This window comes from Odocoileus virginianus, chromosome 2 (genome assembly GCF_023699985.2).
Source record: "Odocoileus virginianus isolate 20LAN1187 ecotype Illinois chromosome 2, Ovbor_1.2, whole genome shotgun sequence".
NCBI lineage: Eukaryota > Metazoa > Chordata > Mammalia > Artiodactyla > Cervidae > Odocoileus > Odocoileus virginianus.
In genome coordinates, this window is record NC_069675.1 from 29,984,547 (window position 1) to 30,004,229 (window position 19,683).

General features: G+C 39.5%; 1 protein-coding gene and 1 long non-coding RNA gene across 2 annotated transcripts in view; one reads left to right on the forward strand and one right to left on the reverse strand.

Moving 5' to 3' along the window:
* Window positions 1-12,595, reverse strand: part of FSHR (follicle stimulating hormone receptor) — a 189,235-nt gene extending 176,640 nt beyond the window's left edge. Inside the window, exon 1 of the mRNA XM_070478094.1 lies at window positions 12,272-12,595. Coding sequence (XP_070334195.1) covers window positions 12,272-12,423 — 152 coding nt within the window. The 5' untranslated portion in view covers window positions 12,424-12,595. The remainder of the gene's footprint in view (window positions 1-12,271) is intronic.
* The window catches only part of LOC139038733 (uncharacterized), a 300,176-nt gene that overhangs the window by 67,726 nt on the left and 212,767 nt on the right, over window positions 1-19,683 (forward strand). The gene's annotated exons all lie outside the window — the stretch shown is intronic.

Genomic DNA, 19,683 nt, shown 5'->3' on the forward strand with positions numbered 1-19,683 from the left:
AAGTGAATAATCCAGTGTCCATCAATAGATGAATGGATAAACAAAATGTGGTTTACCTATACAAAGAAATATTTTTTGATTATGAAAAGATTATTGATACCTTGAATAAACCTTTGAAAGTATGCAAAATGAAAGAAGTTAGTCACAAAGATCTTATATAATTCCATTTATACGAAAGTTTAGAATAGAAAAATCTGAAAGGCAGTAGATTATTGGTTTCTTAGGTCTGGTTGTAGCATAGGTAGGCAGAGGAGTGACAGTTAAAGGGTTAGGTGATAAAAATGTTTTAAAATTGATTATGATGATGGTTGAACATATCTGTGAATATACGAAATACCATTGAAATGTAAACTTTGAGTAGATTGTATACTATGTGTTATGTCTCAATAAAGCTGTTTTTGAAAAGCAAGCAAAGGTAAAAAGAAAATCGTGGTGGAATTCTAAAGTTTATACCTCCTTGAATGTGAGGGAAAAGAAGTGAATGTGCTGGGGAGTTATCTGTTCTCTGTGGGAGTAGAGAGGAATGTTTTATCACTAAGTCTGACACAGAAGCTTGGAAATTGAGGTTTAAGACAAATCATTTTACTGAGTTTCATTTCTCATACCTAAAACAAATAAGGGGAAGGAGGAGGTATATACTCTTTTAAATTCATCTAGCAAAAAATCCTCTGATTTTGGACTTCCCTGATGGTCCAGTGTTTAGGATCTTATTACAAAACTTCTGGTTATGTTGCAACTTATCACTGAAAATGGCCAGTGACATCTGCTTTTCAGTCCTCCTTCTGTGTTTTCATGATCCCACACATTCATTTGCTGTCTCTGCCTTCCTTATTGATTAGCTATCGAACAACCAACCCTGCTGAGTACAGGCCAGGGGTGCAATGCTAGCCCTCAGACAGTTTTTCTGTTTTTAAGAGGCAAGATATTACGTAAGTCTGGTATTATAGATGACTCCAGACTTGTATGTATTTCAGCTCTGATGATAAGTTTGGATTGTTTTTCTTTAAGGATTGAGTTCAGAGGACTAGGGGGTCCTCTTCCTCTCTCTTTTTTCATGTTTAGTACAAAGATTGGACATTGTCTAATCAGGTATATCAGGAATCTCAATTTCAGTTCTGACATTCAGCACTGATTGATTCCATTTATCTTATTTCCTAAAATGGGAACAGTAATAGCTACAGTACAAGACTGTTGGGTGAGATACTATAAGAGGCACACAGCATGATGATAGAGTAGAATTAATAGGTATCTGTTACATTCAGTCTCTCCTTCTAGTTCTCATTTGCTGAAGGAGCCTTTCATTTATTCATTTAATTCATGAAGTTATTGAGCATCTGCTCTGTACTAGGAGCTATTCTACACACGAGAATCCTTACTACTGTGAAGCATTAGTTCTGATTTCTAGTTGAGGGGTGATAAATAGATAAAAACATTCACATTACAGTAAGTTTATGGAGGAAAGAGATCATATACTATAGCAGTCGGGGTGCTACTATAGTGGGGTGGTCAAGGACAACCTCTCCAAAGGGTTGGCATTTGGGGAGAGACTGAAGAGGAGAGAGAAAAACATTCTAGAGGGAAAGAAAAGCAAGGGAAAGTTTTCAGGTGAATAAGAGTCTGGTGTGTCTGGAGAGCAGAAAAAGGTCCAGAGCATAGTGGCGATGGGCAAGTGATAGATGACATGCACTATGCCTGTGGGAAGGCAGGCAGGGGTCAGATCACAGAGTACCTCGCAGCCATGACAAAGCATGTAAGCGCCACGGGGGAAGAGACTGGGTTTGCTTTGCTCACTGCCAGACCTCTGACACCTAGAACAGTGCCTGTTATAATAGACAGTCATGAAACATGTGTTGAAAAAATTTTATTCTGAGTGAAATTCTAGGTAATTGTATGCCATCTTTTTCAAAGTCTTTCTAGCTGCTGTGTGGGAATGGATTTAAGTGGAACTAGGGTATAGAGACTTCCCTGGTGGCTCAGGGGGTAAAGCATCTGCCTACAATGCGGGAGACCTGGGTTCGATCCCTGAGTTGGGAAGATCCTCTGGAGAAGGAAATGGCAACCCACTCCAGTACTCTTACCTGGAAAATCCCATGGACAGAGGAGCGTGGTAGGCTACAGTCCATGGGGTTGCAAAGAGTTGGACACGACTGAGCAACTTCACAGGGGATAGAAGCCCTGGTGACTATTGTACAAGCCCTGGTGACTATTGTACTAGCCCAGGTGAGAGAAGATGGTGGTTTGAGCTGGGGTGGTGGTAAGGAAGGTGAGAAGTGGAGACATTTGAGCTATATTTTGGGGGTCTAATCCCCAGCACTTGGATTAGATTTATGGCAAGGAGTTGGTGATATGGGCGTTAACACAGAGGATGAAGCCTGGGCGAGGAGATCCTGAGGGCTTAAGGGGAGGGTGATTAAGTGTACTATTTTCTGCTTGCTGGTTTTGAGGTGCTGGCAAGAGATTCAGTGAGATGTCAAGGTTTCAGCCGGGTATTACTTGTCTGGGGCTCAATGAAGAGGTCAGATGTGACACATGGATTTTGAATATAGCTAGTATTTAAAGCCACAGGGCTGATGAGATTACTGTAGAGAGAATACAGATTCATGAGAGAAGAGTGTCTGGAGGAGCCTGGGGCACTTCATCATTTAGAGACTTGGTAACAGAGGAGGTCAACGTCCGGGGTGAGACGTCAGAGGAAAAACTAGTGTGATGTCACAGAAGCTGGCAGTCAAGAGAGGAAAGTGTTTCAAGCAGGAGGCTGGTTACCTGTGGTCATCTAATATTCGGGTTTTTATTTGAAGAATAATGTAACTACTAAGTAAAACATACCAAAAATAAAGTTTATCGGTACCTGTGACAAGATAATTTTTAATGCAACAGTGGGCATTGAGTGGGTTGAATAATGAATGGGGATTCCAGAGAAGAGAAGACAGAATAAACAATTAACTAACTATTGGTTTCCTTTTGAAACACCACTGAGAAGACAAGAAGGGGACTTTTTTTTCTTTCAAAGCCATAAGGGCAGAGAAACAAGAGCAACAGAATTTTGTAAAGACCATGGAGGAATGTGGACCTGGTACTACTACAACCAGCATCTCTTGGCGGTGACTGGAAATGCAGACGCTCAGGCTCCTCCCCAGACTTACTGAGTCAGAATCTGCATTTTCCCAGTATATTCCTCTGACTGGCTTGCATATTAAAGTTGGAGAAGTCCTGACTTGGAAGCCTCTCAAATGAAATCCCAAGCCAGTGAGATTTATGCCCCATGATCCCTAAAAACACTCAGGAACTGGAGGCGCTGGTGTCCCCAGAAGCAGGACTGGAGGGTGAAGAGGGTTGAGGTGGCCAACATAAAGAGGGCTGGTAGAAACGTTGTTTAAAAAGCAGCCATACTACCCACCTGGAGCAGTCAGGCCAGTGTTCCCTCCTACCTGAGCGAAAACACGAAGGGTTTATTTATTTGTTTGGCTGTGCTGGGCCTTTGCGCTGCACACACGCTTTCTCTAGTTGCGGGGCACAGGCTTCTCGTTAACGTGTCTTCTCTTGTTGCGGATCTCCGGCTCTAGGTGTGTGGGTTTCAGTAGTTATGGCGCATGGGCTCTAGAGTGCGGACTTGGTAGTTGTGGCACAGGGCCTTAGTTGCTTAGCAGCATGTGGGATCTTCTGACTAGGAATCAAACCTGTGTCCCCTGCATTGGCAGGCAAATTCTTAACCACTGGACCACCAGGGGAATCCCAAGATTTATTCTTTAAAGAGAGCAGAGAATGTCTGAACTGGAGACCCCAGGGACCACTTATGGATGCTGCGTGCTGAGACCTCCAGTCCTCTTCCCTAGCCACCAGAGTGCTGGCAGTTAGGGCTTCACGCTCCAGGTAGGGGCTTGGAAGAATCTTCTCTGGGGGTTTTGCCCAGTCCAAGGCGCAAGATCAAGATATTGGCACAGTGATCCCCCAGCTCAATGGCCCAGCCCTTTCCTTTATTTATACTGCTGGGGCTGTTGTTTTGCTTCTTCTTACCCTATAGCTCTGTTTTCAGAGCTACTTTGTAATTTTCCTATCTGGTTATCATAACTCTTTGTTCTCTTTCCCCTCATCTCTAGTATTTGTTTGGGGGAATCAGATGCCATTCTAAGACTCCATGTTCTTATTGAAGGAACTCAGCAGATTTTCACAGCCAGGGACCTGATAAGCAATTTTGCTACTGTGTGCAGGCTTCCAGATGACCTCTTTGCTGGTCACCATCAATCTCATGTTTGCTTTTTGTTGCCTTTCCAGTTTGTTTTCTAAGTTAAAAGAGTGTTTCTAGTATTTTCTGCTGCCCCTCCCAACCCAGTATATTTGCTTACAGAATGTCTACACCACTTGCCCATGAAACAAACACCAATTAGATGAAGGATTCATTCCTTCCTGCCCTGAGCAGAAATTAGCCTTGGTGGGCATATGGCAATGGCAAGGGTTTAAGTCTGACTCTCTATACTTGCTGTGATCTGAGGATGGCTAGGGATCATTCTTTTGTTTTCAATTTGTTTTCCTATTCTAAACGCAGCCATACAAAGTAGTTTGGAATTTAGAAGGAAGAGAAATTGCTTAGAAATTTAAGAACATTCAAGAATTCATGTTTGTGTCCCACTTATGGCAAAGTTGACATGCTTAAAGTGTGTCGCTTTCAGAAGAGACATCTAGTCTTTGTGAACTTGGTGTGGCTGCCAGATTTCATACATGATGTTCAGCTGCTTTGAAGGGAAGCTGTCACACACAGTCCATTGACATGTAAACTCCTTTTACCTATTCTCTCCCAGTGTCTACTTAGTAGTATTCAGGAACACAAGCAGTTTTGGCGAAAAAATTATGAGTTTAGGAAAGAAAACAATGCAGCCTAAGCTTGCACTTTTGATGCTGTTTTCCATCTTCTGTATCATTCTCCTCCAGCCCAGCTCAAAGCATCCGGACCCTTGTATTTGCCCAATTTGAAAATTTCTGAAAGTGAAAGTTGCTCAGTCATGTCTGACTCTTTGCTACCCCATGGACTGTAGCCTGCCAGGCTCCTCCGTCCATGGGATTTTCCAGGCAAGAATACTGGAGTGGGTTGCAATTTCCTTCTCTAGGGGATCTTCCCAATCCAGGGATTGAACCATGGTCTCCTGCATTGCAGTCAGTTTCTTTACCAGCTGAGCTACCAGGGAATCCTAGTCAAACTTAAATATTTAAACATCTGCTGGTTAAGCCTTATCATGAATTTGCTGGTGTTCATTTATCATTCTATTTTACTTGAGGTCTGTGTTTTCCTTGTAAAATAAAGCAAGGCGATTCTGACCTTTTACAAAAAAGGGTGTCCTGGAAGTGGCCCTGCACAGCTCCTTAAATCCACCCTAGCTGGTCAAAAGAGCAAAGTTAGGGCAGCCAGATGCTTGTCAAATGTCAAAAGGCAGGCATCTCCCCATTGACTTTCACTCAGCATCTGTTTCTCCCAGCTCTCACAGTCTGTGATTTCAGATTGCACAAGGCAACTTGCAATTAACTGTCAAATGGGTAGTTTAGACAATGACCATTCTGGGTTCCCAGGGGGATTTTTGTTGTTGTGGGTAAAAGTGAGGAAAAGCATGATTGTTGTTACTGTTGGATGCTCTTCTCTTTTAGCAGCTCCATCAGAGCAGCCCCGTGCCTCCCCTTTTGATCCTCCTCTCCCAAGTGCCCAGCGAACTGCCCTGCACAAATATAATCAATAAATATTCTATGTTGAAAGAAACCTTCATGAAAAATGAGCCTTTTTGCTTGGTCTCCAAAGCTGAATATATTAAAGTAGGAGAATTCATTTCAGGTTGGAGAAAATAATATTATTTAGGTAGGGGAATATAAAGTATGTTTGGGAGCTGGGAATTAGGAAATCGTCCACAGAAAAAGTGTGGAGAGGATGGAAGATATGAGGGGAAGACAGGAGAGCTAATTTGAGGATAAAATATGGAGGAACTTCATGTCAAACTTAAGACTTTGGACTTTTGTTCTGTATCTGGACATTCGTGCCTATAGGGGAATTAAACCAGAGCCAGGACTCAGAGCAGGGGGTTGGGAGGGGAGAAAGCCAAAGGCGCAAGGGGCTGATTCACAAGCTATTACCCTGAGAGGATGAGTAAAGCACAAATGAAGGCACCTCTGTCTTCCAGGGATGTGATCGTATCTCCTGAACCAAATTTGCTAGACTTTTTTAGAAGGGACAAGCTATTTTAAATTGGACCCACTCCTGAATTCTAGTGCTCAAGGCTCTGGCCCTTTCTTTTCCATGCCCTTCTATTCTAGGATGATTTCCAGTCAGCCTTTGTTTATCTAGTTACAAAGTCATTGTTGGAGCCGGGATCCCTCAAAAATTCTTTGTTTAAAACCCCTCACCAAACTGAAAGCAGTAAGAGACAAGTATCTATGGGGAGGTTTTCCGCATTGCATTTATAAGTAACAGAAGTTCACAGAACTGTCTATTAAGCCAGAACCACACTCTTCAAAATCCCACAACTGAAATCACAGAAATTTAGGAGTTACAATTATACGTGTTGGACTCTGGAGGACTAGAAGAAACCTATTGGTTTGAGGAAGTCTGGTACCTGATGATATTTGTAAAAATCAAAGCATTTTAGAATTGAAAGAAATATCAGCACTATTTTACTTCTGCCCTTCACCAATTTACTGATGAATTTTCTCTCCCATATCCTCAACTGATCTGTTTCACTGAAATAGCTAAACTCTTAGGGTCCCTATTTCTTAAAGATTTTCATCAATCTTAGCATTACTGAGATACAAAAATTGGCTTATGCTGTACATTTTCTAGTATTTGTGATACAGGATTCCATGATGGCTGTGTGTTGGCTCTTGCTATAAAAGGTCTGGGAGAGGGTATGAAAGAGAGTGGACACTAGCCACTCCTGAGACTAAAAATATAATTGAGTTCAGGTCTGTGGCACAGGTTTGGTTGCTTTACTCAAAAAAAATTTTTTTGCACATCCCTTGAAGACTTTCAGATCAGTTGGCATATTCCGTATGAAAGAAAAAGGTTATGGCGTGTTCATGTCAGAGACATAAAACTTGCTCAAGATTCTTCAGGAAGAGGTCAGATTAAGAAGAAACATCCATATCTCATTATAATCAGATCTTAAGCAATTAAAAATAATTACTCTCTTTGCTAGGTGACCTTATGGGATATAAAAGTTATCATCTAGTCTAAATAAAGCTAAATTGGAGATCTTAAATCTAACAGTTAAAAAAAAAATAAAAGAAGATAGTCCAATAAACCACAGTGACTGGATAACCCAATTAGTGGTTTTGGAGAAGGATAGTCAAACATTAAATGAATTTCCCATTTGCTGCCAAGATTTTCTGCTTCTGAAGCTTTGGCTTGTTTGGCAGAGGACTTGGGTGAGGAAGGACAGCCCTGACCTTTAGGTAAACAAGGAGATGTTATCATCATCAAGAAGTGCAGTTCTATGCTATCAAACCCTTACTCTTTCAATAGCTGATAATGACTCTATAAATTATAGCTCTTAGCCAATTCTCAGAGTAGAGTTCCTCTGTTACTTTAAAGAATTTTTTCCTCTGCAATATAATTTTTACTTTTTCCCTTTGAAGTTACTGCATTCTATAGCTGTTCCTTTTTCTGATTTTTATGCAGGAAATATAAACCTTCCTTACCCCAGCTTGATTAAATTCTAAATGTTGGACATAGACATATCATTTCTCACTAAAGAAGGTGCAGGATTTGGAAAGATTATGTATGCATTAGCATGAAATCTGTGCTGTTTGTTTCTTTCAAAGAAATATCTAAACACGGCAGTAGGCGTCTCCAGATAGATGAACCCGGAGCAGTGTGCACAGTGGGATGTTTGGTTTTGACATCTGGACAGACTACAATCATCAAAGCACATCTGGGAAACACAGGAGACCTAACATGCAGGGTTTGGAATCTGACCTCAGTTGGCAAAAATTGTATTTCTTTGAACACTTTTGCCTGGTTTAAAGTGATTTTGTTTAAGGTAACTTCACTCATCCTTTCAATATTCTTGTTAAAAATAGAGAAACAGGTATTATTACTTAAATCAAGAGAATTGAGTGGCATGCCTAAAAGAATATTCAACTTGTAACTTAGTAGACTTTGTTTCAAGTCTATGTGTCTCTCTTTCTGAATAAAGTAATGGATTCCAGAATGATATACAGGCACTTTCTTTAAAACAGACATGTAAAAAAGCAAAGAAAGCAAGGGAACTATCAAATCCTGTAGTAGTTCCCCACAGGGGGAGCAATAATCATCCTTTATAAGAATCTTTTCTTCGATACTGAGGAGCAAAGCAAATAAGCAGATGTAATTCTCCCTTATATATTGTGTCATTTATTCTGTATGTAAATGAGGGCCCAGAACCTACACTGCATTGAGCCAGGCACAATGACTGCAAAGAAAACGTTCACTGCCACTGAGGAAATAGGACACACATGAAAAATTAAGGGCAAAGCAAGACTGTAAAATGAACGGCACCAGGGCTCAGATTACATGAAGATGGAATGGTCAGGAGAGTGTTTGTCAAAGAGGCAAACTTTGAGCCGGCTTATAGTAAGTAGGTTGGATTTCAAGAGACAAAGAAGAACTTGCAGAACATATAAGCAAGAAGTACAACAGTAGTAACACCCTGGGACGCGAACTGAGCTTGAGAGCAAGTCTTTTTCAGGTTTGTGCAGCAGATGGCTCCTGTTGGAGATAGGTGAGAGGTAAAGTCAGAAAGATGAGCCACCAAATGATTTTGAACTGGAAAATCATGGTGGCTGTGGTGTTTCAAGGAGAAAAATGGAACGACGGTGTTTGGGCTGGTTTGGAGAAGACAGAGATTGGTAGCAAGGAGATAAATTAAGACAATTATTTAGTCCAGTGTGTAGATGTTCAGATTCCAAACAAAGATAATGGCAATAAAAAAAGGGAATTATTGCTTGTAGCAGTATGAAGGGAGTTTATGAAAGTAGTTAGATGTGGGCTTTGGGGAACATGAAACCTACATGGTGAGGTGAATTAAACTATCAACATTCAACAAATGAAGAAATCATCAGTGGCTTTAGTAGTTTTGTAATCCGTTCCTTTCTACATCTCAGAAAGAGAATTGAGATGGCAATGAGATATAGGAGCTTGTTGTGAAGACAGGGGTCAACACAGGCAGCCTATAGCATCATCCCAACACCGTTCTCCCTGTGCCAAGAATGCCCATCAATGGACTGTTTTCTTCTAGTATTGTGGTCATCTGACCCTGCTAAAGAAAACAATCTGTATCCATAACATCACTGAGACCTAAAATTTCAGGTTTTGAATGAGTGTTCACATTCTTAAAAATTCTAACTCCAGGAAGAATAATGCAAGATCAAAGGGTCCTTTCTAGATTCATTGCCCCTAGGTGAAGCTGAGTTTCTAGAGTAAGTCTGAAATCAAAAAAAATCCTTTGCCTATCATCAGAATGAAACCTGTTCCCTGAGTTCTTGGCAAATACTGAAAGCCCAAAGCAACACCATTTCTTATTCAGAGAGGAAGTGCTCCAGCCACTGGGAGGAGAAGGAGATTATCCTTAAATCAGCGGGATACTATAAACTATCTCAGAGCTACAAAAATCTTTACATCAGTTTTTCAAAGCCTTCTCATCCTGAATGCACTCTGTGGTGGTTTTTTCTCTAGTACTTTACAGATGAACAACAATCCCCACCCCCCACACTTGAGAGGCATTGTGCTCAATGTTTTAATCCTACATTTAATGCCCATGGCAACTCTGAAAAATTGTACACATTACAATTTCCATGATACACCCAAGAGCCCACATGCTGAAGCAAGAAACAGTCATAGTCTGGGTTAGGACACAGGTCTCTTAGATTCTAGAATCCATACTCTTCCATCTCTGACTTGTGATAAAGAGTTAAAGGCCCACCTGTGACTATTACTTAGGAATTCCCTCTATTCCTGACCCTGCTCAGCAAGTTGAGGTCTTTCTCCACGATGTTGTGTTGTCTCAGGCCACCTAAACACTTTGTTGTTGCTGTTCAGTCGTTTAGTAGTATCCAACTGTTTGCAGCCCCACGGAAGCAGCACTCTAAGCATCCCTGTCCTTCACTATCTCCTGGAGTTTGCCTGAAGCCAGAAATATTTAACTGCTTTCAGGTATGGTCTAAATCAGAAGTGGGCATTCCACAGACTATGGCCCACATCTGGTTGCTTCCTGTTTTTCTATACAGAGTGAAAAAAAAAAAAAATTCTCCCTTCTGGTGAAGAGATGCCAGAAATCAGATAGCCTAATTTAGAAGGGAGTTTTGAAAAGAGGTTATCACTATAAAATTAAGCCTTGTAAGAGGCTGTCTCTTTTAGTAACTGGTTGGCTCTGCTTGGTCCCTGGGGAAACACTGGAAAGAGAGAAGGACTGGGAGAGGTAGAAATGTGTGTGTGCGTGTGTGTGTGTGTGTGTGAGCATGTGTGTGTGTGTGTGCTGAGTGTGTGCATTGAGTGGCTGTATCTTTTGGTGTTCACAGCCATCCCACCAAGCAGACTGTATTAAGCTTCTAGAAGTTAGGAACTTGAGGCTCAAAGAAGTAATTGTTCAAAGAGCAACTGACTTCTTAGAGGAGCTCAGGTCCATCAGTCTTCTCTTGTGTTTATAATCATCTAACAAAGCAGGCTGTGCATAGGCACATTCTTCCCCGCAATCAGGAGTAACTGTCTCATTAAGGCAGTGTTGCCAAAACACAGAGTTGGCCACCTGTTTTCCCTGCCGCTGCCTCTGGGAAGGAATGGAGAGCTTGTGATGTCAGGGGAAAAGGAGCAGGCAGAACCAACTCAGCCTTGCAGCTGTTTGTCCCTGAGTGAAAATCTGAAATGCAGCCCCATCGTGTTTGAGCATAGGTAATGGTAACTGGTAAATGAAAAGATGACCACCTTCTGCCAAAAATAAGATCATGCATAGCTTTGGGGAACCAAGATTAAAGGACGCTTCCAAAATAGCAGCTTCTGTTTAAAATCCTTGGGATAGATCAGCTGTTATCCTTATGGGAATCCCTTTGTGTGTTATTTGTTGTTTCTCCCTTGCTGCTTTTAATATTTGTTCTTTGTGTTTGATCAGAGGGATCGGGTGGAGAGGGAGGTGGGAGGGGGGACTGGGATGGGGAATACATGTAAATCCATGGCTAATTCATTTCAATGTATAACAAAAACTACTGTAATGATGTAAAGTAATTAGCCTCCAACTAATAGAAATAAATGGAAAAAAAAAAAAAAAGCAGAGACATTACTTTGCCAACAAAGGTCAAAAAAAAAAAAAAAAAATCCTTGGGATAAAACGACTGAGGATATCTATGATCTCCAAGCCAACTCTCAGGTGGTGGGGAGGAGTGGGGAGGTGGGGAGCGATGGTCATTGGCCCATGAAACAGTCCTGCCTTCCTCTTACTTTAATGCAATAGACACGGGGCTTTAAGGGGAAGACAGCAGTCTGTGAGGCAAAGGCCTGCTTCCTAGTTTGGCTCCACCTCTACTCATCGTGAGAGGTTAGGAAATTTTCTGCTCTCCAGACCCCAGATTTCTCAACTGCAAAATAAACAGATGGAAGTGGAATGATGTCTAAGATCTTGTCAAGTTCTAAGAGTCTATTTCCTTTTAAAGTAGCTCAGTAAAAATCTAAAGTTGGGGATCACCTCTTCCCAGTGGTATGAAAGGTGATCTCCTTCCTTCTATGCCTCCTTTTTCCCCTCCCTTCCTTCACACCCCTTCGCTCTCTTGTGACTCCTTCTCCCGCGGGAAGCAGAGTCTCAGTTCGGGAATTCCTTGCTGGCGCCGCCAGGGCAGCAATGGCTCCTGCCTTCTTGAATTCAGTCTCCTCAAAAACACACATCGTGCCTTCCGTGTCAATCGAAGCCATCTTTCTGCCTTCCCTCGGACTTCTTCTAAGTTTCTACATTTTCCTTAGCCTTCTCTTAGTTCCACCAAAGACAGTACAGCCCCCAAGAACGAACATGTCACAAACACTAAAAAGTCTTCCTTTCACCTTTAGAGTCAGGTTTCCACGCTGCCCTTCCCTGACAATTAATTCCGAGACAAACTCTCACTAAGATCCTTAGAGAACCACAGGGCAGGAGTGTTGGGCTGGGGGAGTTTGTTTTACTTAAGCCTTCAGTCAGGGCAGAGTATTTCAGCCCAACAGTTATCAGCCTAATGTGAAAATAACAATAGCAGGCAATGCACACATAACAGCCATGCTGTTCGCGCTGACTCAGATACTTACAGTTCGACCGCATCCCTGGGGAGGTCGGAGGGAATCTCTGTCACCTTGCTCTCCTGGCAGAGGAAAACCCCGTTAGAGCAGTGACAGAGTCGATGATGGCATCCTGAGCCCAAGCTCAGGAATGCGAGCAAGGCCACCAGGAGCAAGGCCATGTTTACTTATCCATCCACCTGCTTTCTTCTGCCTCTGCAGAGAAAATCCTGCACAGATTTCAGAGGCTCCACGCTGAGCCCTTATGAGAAGACGTCTGCTTTGGGAGCTGGTAGGGTCACGTGACCCACCCAGGGCCGCTTTCCTTTTTTTCTTTTTTATCGGTCACTTCCAGACAAATAGCAGAATTTCTGAGTGACAGCAGTGACTTTGGTGGGGGTGGGGTGGGAGAGGTGGAGGGCGTGGCAAGATACGCTGCTCCTTTATCTTTTTTGGTTGGGTTTGCAAATTGAAACTTGATGCATGCTTAGAATAGCTTATATTAAATTCGCTGTAAGACTGTCCGTGTGGGTCCCTAGTTTTTTCTCAAAACAGTGACACGCTCGACTTTCTCCAAAACAGATGCAATCTGCAGTGTGAAACATCATTAAGAGTTCCCAGGGAAGGGCAGGGACCTGTTTCCAGTCTTGGCGTGAATGTCTTCCTCCAGGCCACTTGATACAAAATCAGACCTTCCGGGTCAGTGTCACTGGTTCTCTTTCTTGCTGGAATTAACAACCAAATATGGTGTAGCTCAGAAGACAGGCAGTGGGTTAGTGAGCCCCTGGACAGATGGTGGTAGGTAGGAGGCACTTTTAAGAGCATAGTCTACAGAGATACCTGACTCAGCTGAGTGACCAAACAGCTCGGGCTGGGTTTTCACTGGCTTTAGTGGACACCAACTATCCTACCCTCTGTTGCGTGTCCTTTCTGGCTTCTCTCATTTCCAGGCTCTGAAGATTGCCCTTGCCTTTTGGAAGCTCGCACAAATGAATTTATTTAACCTATGCTTTTAGCTTAGTTTTAAATGTTCTCTGTAGGTGATGATCCTGGCACTTTTGTGGGCACTCCCCACCTTCTCGATGGTGAGGGATCTGAGGAACGTTTGGCCGTACTTTCAGTCAAGGGGCCATCTACTTTCAACTCCAGAACCTATGAAGTTTAAAAGGCAGAATATTCTCTAAGATCCTGCCTATAACTTACTAGTTGCTCAAATTAGTTTTAACACTATCTTTAGGTAATTAGTTGCACAAAATTGAGTTATGTGGAACTGCTAAACAAGTATACATCGATCTCCCCTCCTTTCTTCCTCTCCTGAACCTAGCCAAGGAATAATGACATAGAAGGAATGGATTAAATAATCGTTAAGGGAATAACAGAAGCAAGTGAATCTTAGGGTGAAATTGTTCCCTGGCTGCTTCTGGGAGCAACTGCTTCATTCTTACCCCAGGACCATAAGAGCAGGCCGGTATTTATGTGGCCTCTATGTTGTTACAGTTTTGGCTAACATGAACAGATAAATTATTTCATTCAGCAGTTGACCTGTGGAATCATAATCATTTAGATGGAGAAGGGATTTAATTCAATCATCCAGCTAATACTTAAGTTTGCTTTAAAATGTCCACATTAATTTAAAGGGGTCGACTTAACCTCTTCTTGAATAACTTCAAGTGACCAAAAAACTCATTTCTGGTTGAACCTCTCACATATACCCCCACCCCACAAAGCCCCACTGAGATTTTGGAAAGCTCCAGTTATGACTAAATTAGTCCTCGTATAATAAGAAATTTTTTTAACTGAGATTTTGACTTTAAAGCTATTCCTGTTAACAACTGATAGATAACATGGCTAACCTAAATGCAAATTATTAAGCAAAATCACAAAATAGTTGTAGACTAAAGAGAGAGATCCCAGTGCTATTGCATCTGTGTTTGTTATTCCTCCTTTCTGTTTCTACTCCTAGAAGTGACCTGAATTTTGATTTTGTTATTCCTTTGTTTTTTTCAAATTGTATCATCTAAGTATATATCTTCAAACAGTATACTGCTTGATTTTGGGTTTTACACAAATTTTATTACCTTAACTATTCTTTTTTTTTTTTTTTTTACTTTCTATTATATTTTGCACTAACAACATTTTAGAGAACCATCCATATTTCTCTGTGTAGCCATAGTTTGTTAAAACTCCCTGCTGTATAATATACCATTGTGTAAATATACTGCCATTTATTTATTTTTTTTATTCTCCTGTGATCTTTCTTTACTCTAAGGTGATAAAATATTCTTTTATGTTTCCTTCTGCAAGTTTTAGAATTTATAATTTTGCTCTGCACATTTAAATCTTTATTAGGTATTAATACTTATGTGTGGTATATGTCAGGAACTCAAGTTCAGTTTTATTCAGTGGCTTATGGTTTTTATCCACATGGATAAATGTTTGTCCCAGAACTATTCATTGAATAGACCCTCTTTTTCTCTCTCATTTGTAAAATTATCTTTATCACATCTCAAGTAACTACTGTTTTGCTTAGTTTTGTGTTTAAGCTCTTTTATAGCCTATTGTCCTTTTTTATCTGTACCAATACTATACTGTCTTAATTATTAGAATTTTAAAATAGTCTTGACATGTGAGTAGACAATTTCTTCTTTCCTAATTTATCCCTTCCTCCTCTTTTTTTCTCACTCCCTCCCTCTCCTCATTCTCTCTTCCTTCTTCTCTCTCTGACTCTTTCTTTCTTTTTCTTCTCTGGTCTGGATACCTAGGACAATGCTCACAAAAGTGGTGAGCATTTTTGTCATGTTCCTGACTTTAAAGAAACTGTTTTTTAATTTTTCATCATTAAAATGATATTTGTTATAAGCTTTTGATACCCACGAGGTTAGATCTCAAGGTGAAGTTCTTAGAAAAGTTTTCTAAGGATTTTTTTTCTACCATGAGTAGAAATGAATTTTGTCAAATGCCTTTTCTGCATTTGTTTTACCCTTACCCTTACAGTGATAATGATATACTACCAAGCTACTCATATTCCTAGGATTAGCAGTGTTGTTTATGAGTTACTATTATTTTATACACTAAGAGATTTGACTTTCCAATATTTTATTTAGAATTTTGGCATCTATCTCATAAGCAACTTGTAATTTAGTAACGAATAATGTAATTTCTCATTTTCCTTTATCTTGTTATCTTTTTAAGGTTTGGTGTTGAGGATGCATTTGCCTCATAGACTAAGTTGGGCCATAATCCCTCTTAGTTTGCTCTAGGAATGGGACTGTTTTAGATTGTTTTCATCTATTCCTTGAAAAAGTGTGGCTTTACTTGCCTGTAAACCATCCTAGCCTGGTATTGTGTGTGTGTGTGTGTAGATTAAAAGTATTCATTCAGCTTTCTTCATTTTCCGGCTATTCAAGCTTCCTATTTCTTAAAGTTTTACACTATAATTTTTCTAGGAATTTTCCTTTTCATTTGAGCTTTTAAGTGTATTGTCATATGGCTTTTTGGTATTCACTTTTTAAATCTGTTAAAAACTATTCCTAATGTTCTATATTTCTGTCCATTTTCTTTGTATTAGCCAACCTTGCCAGATTATTTTCAATTTAATTGCACTCTCAAGTCCTGACTTTTGCCTTACTGATCATGTTCTATCTTTATTTTAACTTTCCACAATTTTTGCCCTTATTTTCTCCTGTGTTTCTTTTTGTTCTGTTTTCTTTTAACCTTTTCTTTGGATGTCAGTTAACTAGTTCTTCAGCCCATCTTCCTTTCTGAATCTCCCAAAATCTGTGCCTTAGCTCTATTCAACAAATATTGATAGGTAAATTTCTTGTTATAGCTGAGTTCTAAGTATTTCTCAATTTTCTATTATTTTTTCCTGGACTCACAGATAATGGAGATGTACAGTTTTGAAATCTACAAAATACAGAGATATTTAAATTTATCTCTTTGTTAATACAATACAGAGTATGGTCTGTATTGATTTCCCCCCCCCCAACCATGTTGATATATGTTTTAAGGCTTAGTATGGTTAATTTTTGTAAATAATCAATGTGAGCTTGAGAAGAATCAAAATAGTGACAACTTCTGTATTTGTTCCATCAATCCAGCATATTATTATTTTCCTAAAATGTCTATATATTTGCTAACATTTTGAAGGGATCTCTGTTGAAATTTCATGTGATCAGAATGATACAGTTGTCAGCATTTCAATCTTGTCCTTATATTTTTCTTTACAGATCAATGTTACTTGGGCATACAACTTAGAATAGAATATACACATGTTGAATTAGACTTTCTCTAATTTTGTAGCATCTTACTGTACACATAATACTGTCTTTTATCTTAAAATTTATTTTGTCTGATATTCATTTAATAAATATTATTCTAGTATTTTTTTCCACCTTTGTACTTTCGACCTTTCTGTGTTTTTGTTTTAGGTATGTCTTTTATAACCACTGGTAGAATTTTATAACCACTAAGCTGAATTTTTTATCTTAATACATTCTTATAATCTCTTTTAACAGATGACCTTAATAATTTACATTTATTCTAATTATTGATCCATATGAATTTTTTTTCTACCATGCCATTTGCTGTCTACTTTGTTCTAGTTTTACATGTTCCATTTTTCACCTTTTTATCTTTTATTTCTTGAATTTTTGTGTGTTTGTTTCTTTTATTGCTTTGTTTTATTTTCTTATTCTGTTTTGTTCCATCTACTGTTTTGGATGTTTTATACTCTCCTTAGTGGCTCAGACGGTAAAAAATCTGCCTACACTGTGGGAGACCTGGGTTCGATCCCTGGGTTGGGAAGATTCCCTGGAGGAGGGCATGGAAACTCACTTCAGTATTCTTGCCTGGAGAATCCCATGGACAGAGGGGCCTGGTAGGCTACAGTCCATAGGATCACAAAGAGTCAGACAGGACTGAGTGACTAAGGACACAGCACATACTCTCCTTATTAATTTTAATGGTTACTCTAAAATTTTCACCATATACTTTTAGCTTATACCTCTTATTTTAAAATTTTAATTGTATAGTGTTTAAAATCCCCTCCTAAAAGATGCATGGACTTTAAATTTTTAAGCCTACACACTAGCCAGATACCGTGTATTTTTTGTTATCCAGTATTTTAGTTCAGTCATTATTATACATCCTCATTATTTTATACATTCAATATTTGTTTAGATTCTCTGCCACTTTGGAATGTAACTGGATCTCCGAGGAGTTTGTACTCTCATTTGCCTTTGTCAGTACAGCATTGGAAAGCTTTGAGAAACTTTGCTTGTTATCAGATATAATCTCTTTCCAAAGATAAGCCTCAAAATAATAGATGACAGCTATTTTCAGGGATATGCTGGTAAATGTTTAACAATCAGCTTTTCAGGGGGGAAAAAAGTCTTTATTTGTAGCATTTGTTAACTTCCATGGAATGAATTCGCCTACCATAACTTCTATCAAGCTACCAGTGTAATGTCAACCAGCTTACAGAATTCTTCAACATTTGTCAATCTGCTTTTATAAGCTGGTAAGATCTTGTCCTAGCATATCACTGGATATTTTGTTCTTCTTGAACTATCTTACTTGTTTAGATGATCTCCAGCTTCATAGCTTTGAGTGTGCAATAGTTTTATTGGAACTTCACTTTGGAATAATCTCCAACATGAGTTGCTTTATCTCAGGTGCCAAAGCCTGCAGTGCTTCTTGGGGTTGTTCAACATCATTATGAGTTCTAAGAAGTTAGCAAGAGTCTGAATGGATGGAAAGTATTATAAGGTGTGAACATATAGGCATGCTCTCAGAAGCAGCTATATAGATTTGATTCTTCTCCTCAAATGAAAACAAATGGCTCCTTCTACCATAATCAGAGAATCAGGCATAGCTATTGTGGCAGCAGTGTTTGGCTCTGGTACTGGATACAGAAGGAAAAAATCCTTTTCTAACATAAAACGGAATCTAAAATGTGGAAAATGAGACTCTAACAGCTTACCAGGAGATTAGTGGTGATAAGTCTGAATTAAATGCCTTATTACTGAGTGTTCAGTCTTGAAAAATTCTGTGGGATACAGATTTTTTTTTTTTTTTTAACTCTTGTAAATCTCCCACCTGACCCTCAGCATCTTTTTTTATCCTGTCATTAGCTGTTGTTAGCTTCCCCTTGCCTTTTCTTTCACTTATTCTATTGCGAGAAGAGCTTTCTCTTGAGGTCATTTCACTGTTCTTCCTTGCATCAGAGGATGCCTTGTATTCAACACTGCCTTCAGGTTGCTCAGATTTCTCTGTAGATTTGCAAGAGATTAAGAACTATGCAGACATCACATGATGGTGATTATGATTATGGTTGTCTAAAGAACGTTCTCTTAGAAATCTATCTCTTAGGAAGTCAACGTCTCTTTTAGCTTCCTAATTTCATAAATTAAAGTTTCTCAGGTTACAAGGATCTTGAATTTCACAGATGAGATAGTAGCCTGGTCTGTACCATTCGACTGGAGGACTTAATACAGTTGCTACAAGGCAGATTTTCTGATGATCTCACAAAACTCTGTGCAGTTCTTCACCAAGGAATGTTTGTCAACAGGTCCAAAATTCAAAATGGCTTATAAATGAATCTGGAAAATTGAAACTAATTTTCTTTTTGTTTTAGGATAGTCATGTGAAGATAGGGCCAATGGGAGAATGTCTGTGTGTCTACTTGTTGGAAAGAGATCTGTCTTATTGATGGAGAGAACTTCTGTGGCAATCTGTTGATCATGCTAAGTCACAAAGCTAGATCAGTTTCAAAGGCTGGGGAAATAGACTCCTACTCTTGTTGAAAGTAACACAAAGGGATGGCAAAGTGGTGGGCATGCGCAAGGAGAATAATTGCAGCCACTTCTGCCAGTATTACTACAGCTATCCAAGCATTTAAAGAAGACATCATTGTTTGTGCTGGGTAATTTTTGCTAGTTTTGCTTAATGTTTTCCAAAGTACAAGTTGGACCAACTAATAGAGACACTGGTGATGATAATGTTGAATATTCATTTTCAGCCTTTAGTAGTTTGTTCAATTATTAACTTAAATATATTGCTACCCCAAGAAAGGCAGTATGGTCTTTTGAATTTTATGGTGTTTTGCAATGACCAAAGATTATTTATTCTCTGTTTATATTTGGTAGATTTACATTTATTTTTAAAATTTGCCTTTCTTTCTCTTTCTCTCTCTCTCTTTTTTTTTTTTTACATTTTCATGCTGTAATATCATTTGTTTCTATGAATCTAATGCAGTTTTGCTCTAATATTAGTGGCCTTAGTGAAGTATGCTGTGTGACTTATGTCAGGGATAAAAATTTCTTGTGATATGACCAGAGCATAAAGGTATAGTTTATAAATATTCAGTAAAACATGATATTTGGACATGAAATCTTTCAAGTAGCATCCTTGAATCCACATTATTATCAGTTGTTGTTTAG